This window comes from Wasmannia auropunctata, unplaced genomic scaffold (assembly GCF_000956235.1).
Source record: "Wasmannia auropunctata unplaced genomic scaffold, wasmannia.A_1.0 LD336101.1, whole genome shotgun sequence".
Taxonomy (NCBI): domain Eukaryota; kingdom Metazoa; phylum Arthropoda; class Insecta; order Hymenoptera; family Formicidae; genus Wasmannia; species Wasmannia auropunctata.
This window is the reverse complement of record NW_012026789.1, coordinates 5,735,432-5,741,517: the sequence shown is the minus strand read 5'-3', so window position 1 is coordinate 5,741,517 and position 6,086 is coordinate 5,735,432. Positions and strand designations below refer to the sequence as shown.

The following is a 6,086-nucleotide window of genomic DNA, read 5'->3' as shown; positions in this document are numbered from 1 at the left end:
CATTCAAAACTAGTCGGCGCGATGGTACAATAACGGACGGGGCTCGGTACGACGCGTGCACCGAGGTCTAACGACAATAAGTATTTCCGCGACAGTCGATCGTAAGTTTACGCGTCAGATACTCGTACGAAAACGAAGCAGACAGAAAATTGACTTACACCGATACGCAATGAAATCGCGCGCAATGTCACACTACAGCGCGACGCACGACACTCGTGATTCCGCGTACCCACACACTTACTCTAACGCTCGCGCGCTCAGGCGCGAGGGCTTTGCGGCGAACTCGCGACGACGATCTCCGGGTGGCTCGGTACGCGACTCACGACACTCCCGATCGCTCACGGCAGATTCGATGAGAATCCTCGCACTTGAGGACGGACGCCGATACGCCAAACCAAAGAGCAACTACAAGATACGCGTCGCCAAAGGGGCGCACGCGACGAAACTCTAACACTAAAATGGCGTTCACGTCCGCAGAGTGCGAGCAAGATCCTCGGTCAGCCCGTGGCTTTACACGCGAAAAAGAGGGTCACCTCACCGGCACGGTCTCAGTCTCAGCCTCCCGGGTAGCAGGTCCGACAGCTGTTCGTCTCCCTCGATCTCGCTCTCTCGCTATCGGTCGTTCGCTCTCCGTCGCTCGCACGCTTGATCGACCGCACGCTCTCTCCGCTCGCACGCAAAAGCGGCGTAGATCGCGTTCAATTCGCGATCGATGCCTGCACCCCCTGCCCGGGGGATGCGCAACACAGCGGCGCAGTCGGCCGCGACCAATCACAGCGCCGCGGGGGTCCTGCCGTGGCACGGGCGCGATCAGGTGATTCTGCATGCGGGCGCCTCGCGCCCGCGCGAGGTCGCCCTATATCCGGGACGTGGCGGCGTGGAATCAGATGGGCGCGTCCTTCGCCCTTGAATTCCGGGACGAGTTGGCTATCTCACCCCGGCAGCTCTCGGGTGCGTTCAGATATCTCACCCAGCGAGTAAGGGAAGGGTGGACTGGGTATGGGCGGAGCTACTGTCAGGTGACCTCGGTAGATTGAAGTTTCTGAACGCATCTGAGAGTTGAGATATTTGAAAACCCATCTGAAGGCACCACATAACCTATAGATTATATATATTCTGTGCTCAGTGCAGTGCGCTATATAGCCTAATAAAAAGGCTGAAGGCGCTATAATCCACCCGGTGGAGTAAAAAGCAAAAAAAATATATATTCTGTGCTATGGATCGTCGAGTATTAATAGCATTAGCTATAAATATTAGCAATAACTGTTTACAAGAGATAATGGATAGTGACAGTAGTGATAGTGATGTTTCTGATGAGGAGTTGGATATGCGAATATTGCAATTACGAGGACCTCAACGCAAACCTGCAAGAATTGTAGATTATGTAGAGCGTACAATTCTGCAACTTAATTGTGAACAATTCAGGCAACATTTTCGTATGACCCCCACAACGTACAATCAACTCGAACAGAGGTTGGCACCTATTTTGCAAGGAGATATTGGTGTGAAGCCTCACATACCAGTCAGGAAGCAATTGCTTGCAACCCTTTGGTTGTTGGCTACACCAGATTCCTACAGGTAAGTTTCCCTTTAAAATATTTTTTTAATTGGACAATACAATCATATATTTAAAATATGTTATGTTGATGTGTAATTTACGACTACAAAAATTAGAAATATGTGTTAGGTGTATGTGCTTGTGTGAATCTTATCTATAAATAAGTATGTTTGTTTCAGATCTGTAGGGGAAAGATTTGATATGAGCAAGAGCTCACTCAGCGTAAGTTTCATGAGGGTTGTAAAAGCCTTGAATGACATCGCTATAGATATTGTACAGTGGCCAAGAGGAGACAAATTAGCAATAGTAAAAGAAAAATTTCAAAGTTTATCAGTACTACCTGACATTATTGGGGCTGTGGATGGTACTCACATTTCCATAAAAAAGCCACATGTAAGTTTCTTGATTAAAAAAAAAATATTGCTAATTTTTTAAATGAGTTTAATGTTCTGATTATAACATAATTTTATGTAGAAAATTGTTGAACGAATTCGAAATTAAAATAGACATGTGATATCTTTAAATATCAGATTTGCTTAAACATGCTGATTCTTTTTCAGAAAGACTCTTTGTCTTACAAGACATACAAAAGAAGATATGCCGTAATACTTCAGGCTGTATGCGACTCTGACTTAGTATTTTTGGATTGCTTTGCCGGTTACCCAGGATCTGTCGGTGATATAAGAGTATTTAGGAATTCTGATCTTTGGTCAGAAGTGCACAGAAATAGACAATTATATTTTCCTAACGAGGAATACATCATTGGTGACAAGGCTTACCCTGTTTTACGTTGGTGTATTTCTCCTTATCGTGATCGTGGTAATCTTACAGAAGTAAGTACATGCTTTGTTTGTATATTTAGTGTTTATATTTATAAAATCATAATAGTTTCTCATTTTCTAATCTTCGTATATTGAACATTTTCTTAATCTTTCTATATTGTATATGAATCATGAAGTTATTAAGATATTTTTTTTATAGAATCAAAAAAGGTTTAACAAGGCATTATCTAAAGTTCGGCAAGTCATTGAAAGGGCGTTTGCTTTACTAAAAGGACGATTTCGAAGACTCAAATATCTAGACATGAATAGAATAGATATGATTTCCTTTGTGATAATTGCTTGTACAGTTCTTCACAACATTTGTCTTGAAAGACTTGACGAAGATATAGAAGAATATATCCCTGCTAAAAATGCCAAGCACGTCCGTATATGAATTTGGACATAACTGGCCAAATGCGGTTTCTTGCACTGGAAATCCTGTTATATCCAACTTATTTTTGGAATTTCAAATATGTTGCACAGCAATTCTTGTCTGCGAATCCCGTTCTGTTCGACGCATACTTGGAATTCCAAATAAATCCAAGCCTAAATAATTGCATGGAAATTCCGTTATGTTTTAGTAGGTATCAGGAAATCCTGTTATGTACAAAATATTTCTGTAATTACAGATATATCCGTATTCAACTCTTAGTTGGAAATTCTGATATGTACACAAGTGTCTGGAAATCCAAGTATAATCCGGATGCAATATTTCTTGTTTATAGGGACATATCTGGATTTCCAGTGCAAAAAACCGCATATTTCCCATTAACGTCGTTTTTGGATTTACATTTGTCTGGAATTCCACGCCAAATGCAATACGGTTTATATACGGTGATCCAATATATTTGGATAAACCTGGAATTCCATGTGTACATGAATGTGGTTGCTGTACGCGCCAGCTCGTGGATTCTGATCGGTGGATTAACGTGGAAATCTATACATGGCGCAATACGGATATTACATGTCGATTCACTTTCAAAACAGGATAATCCTGGAATTCCACGTTAAATGCAATACGGTTCATATACGGTGATCCAATATATTTGGATAAACCTGGAATTCCACGTGTACATGAATGTGGTTGCTGTACGCGCCAGCTCGTGAATTCTGATCGGTGGATTAACGTGGAAATCCATACATGGCACAATACGGATATTACACGTCGATCCACTTTAAAAGCAGGATAATCCTGGAATTCCATGCAAATATTAATGTAGATTTTGCACCAATATCCGTCAATCCATTATTAAATTCGGATAAACTTGGAATTCCAAATCTACATGTGGTTGATATGTGCAAATAGCAGAAGTCCGATAGGCGGAGGGAATCCGTGGTTTTTCGAAAATGAAATTAAAACACAATTTACTAATAATAATTAACACTTTAATGCTTTCAAATATTGCACTGAAATCGATCTATCTATTATTATAAATTATTTTATAAACAAATTCCGAACTTTTTAACCATTTTTTCTACAGTGTTCTTTGAAGCATATATTGTCGAAAATGAAGTTTTTTCTTATTAATCTTGTACTTTTGTATTGATTAATAGGGGATCTTTCAAATTAAGACAAAAAACCAGTCAAATACGGCAAAAACGAAAAGCGTGCTCTCAATCAGCTTTTTTTCTCAAATGTATATTACATTACATTACATTTTCGCCCTCTTCGTCATCTCGATAATCTTCAAACTTTTCATCTTTTGTTTCGTTATTATCATTTCCTGATGCGTCCTTTTCATCTTCTGTTTCGTCCTTTTCATCTTCTGTTTCGTCCTTCTCATCTTCTGTTTCGTCCTTCTCATTTTCGGTTTCGTCTTTTTCATCTTCTGCTGTGTCCTCCTTTTCCTCCTGGTATTCCTTATCATCGTCAGATTCAAATACTTCCTGTGCTTCATCGGCGTTATGGTTGCCTTCGATTTCAGGAAACGTCACAGTATTTTTTTTTGTTGATTGTCGTGGAGGTCGCCGTAAATCGCAGATTTTACTTCCTATATAACGTCCCACATTTTGCAATTCTATATCAATCGTTACTACGCTTTCTTTCTTGTTGGTCATGTAATGTCTTAACGCACCTGCAACACAACATTCTGATTTTAGTATATACGCTTAAGGTTTCTGACTACTCAGTTAGACGTGCGGGCACGCGAATCGACGTAATATTAAAGGCGCTAGCAGGGAAGCGTCGATCGGCCAGGTTTACCTCCGGACCCGACAGAGCCGAAAATTTACTAAGTCCCGCGCGGCGTGTTGCTTTCGCGCGGCGTGTTGCTTTCGCCGCGTTTACCTCCGGCGCCGAAAATTCTCCGCTATGGAGGCGAACGGACGACGGGGGTGCACGGGGGTACTCGGGTGGCCGAATAGACGTGCGGGCACGCGAATCGACGTAATATTAAGGGCGCCAGCGGGGAAGCGAAGCGTCGATCGGCCAGGTTTACCTCCGGACCCGACCGAGCCGAAAATTTTCTAAGTCCCGCGCGGCGTGTTGCTTTCCCGCGGCGTGTTGCTTTCGCCGCGTTTACCACCGGCGCCGAAAATTCTCCGCTATCGAGGCGAACGGACGACGGGGGTGCACGGGGGCACTAGGGTGGCCGAATAAACGTGCGGGCACGCGAATCGACGTAACATTAAGGGCTTTAGCGGGGAAGCGTAGATCGGCCAGGTTTACCTCCGGACCCGACCGAGCCGAAATTTTTCTAAGTCCCGCGCGGCGTGTTGCTTTCGCGCGGCGTGTTGCTTTCGCCGCGATTACCTCCGGCGCCGAAAATTCTCCGCTATCGAGGCGAACGGACGACGGGGGTGCACGGGGGCACTAGGGTGGCCCGAATAAACGTGCGGGCACGCGAATCACGTAACCATTAATGGCGCCAGCGGGGAAGCGAAGCGTCGATCGGCCAGGTTTACTTCCGGACCCGACCCGAAAATTTTCTAAGTCCCGCGCGGCGTGTTGCTTTCGCGCGGCGTGTTGCTTTCGCCGCGATTACCTCCGGCGCCGAAAATTCTCCGCAATCGAGGCGAACGGACGACGGGGGTGCACGGGGGCAGTAGGGTGGCCGAATAAACGTGCGGGCACGCGAATCGGCGTAATATTAAGGGGGCTAGCGGGGAAGCGTCGATCGGCCAGGTTTACCTCCGAACCCGACCGAGCCGAAAATTTTTTAAGTCCCGCGCGGCGTGTTGCTTTCTCGCGGCGTGTTGCTTTCGCCGACGGGGCCGACAAGCGCTCCGCGGGCAAGTACGTCGCCTGACACGTCAGGCAAGCGCTCGGTCAGGCTAGCGTTCGGTCAGGTTAGCGTTCGGTCAGGTTAGCGCTCGGTCAGGTTAGCGCCCGGTCGGGCTTGCGCTCGGTCAGGTTAGCGCTCGGTCAGGCCAGCGCGTACGTCAGGCCTACCGCCGGCGGGGCTGACGAGCGGTCGGCGGCCAAGTTCCTCGCCGCGTGTTGCTTTCGCCGACGGGGCTGGCGCGCGCGGCCAAGTCCCTCGCCTGACACGTCGGGCTAGCGCTCGGTCGGGCTTGCGCTCGGTAAGGTTAGCGCTCGGTCAGGTTAGCGCCCGGTCGGGCTTGCGCTCGGTCACGGTTAGCCGCTCGGTCAGGCTAGCGCGTACGTCAGGCCTACCGCCGGCGGGGCTGACGAGCGGTCGGCGGCCAAGTTACACGCCGCGTGTTGCTTTCGCCGACGGGGCTGGGCGCGCGGCTAAGTCCCTCGC

At 46.7% G+C, this 6,086-nt stretch overlaps 1 protein-coding gene across 1 annotated transcript; it reads left to right on the top strand.

Moving 5' to 3' along the window:
* Positions 1-1,216: 1,216 nt before the first annotated feature.
* LOC105461357 lies at positions 1,217-3,390 on the top strand. Its single transcript, XM_011707858.1, has 5 exons — positions 1,217-1,578; positions 1,738-1,951; positions 2,119-2,391; positions 2,540-2,577; positions 3,009-3,390. The coding sequence occupies exons 1-5, from the start codon at positions 1,217-1,219 to the stop codon at positions 3,388-3,390; spliced, it is 1,269 nt and encodes a 422-aa protein (XP_011706160.1).
* Positions 3,391-6,086: the final 2,696 nt, after the last annotated feature.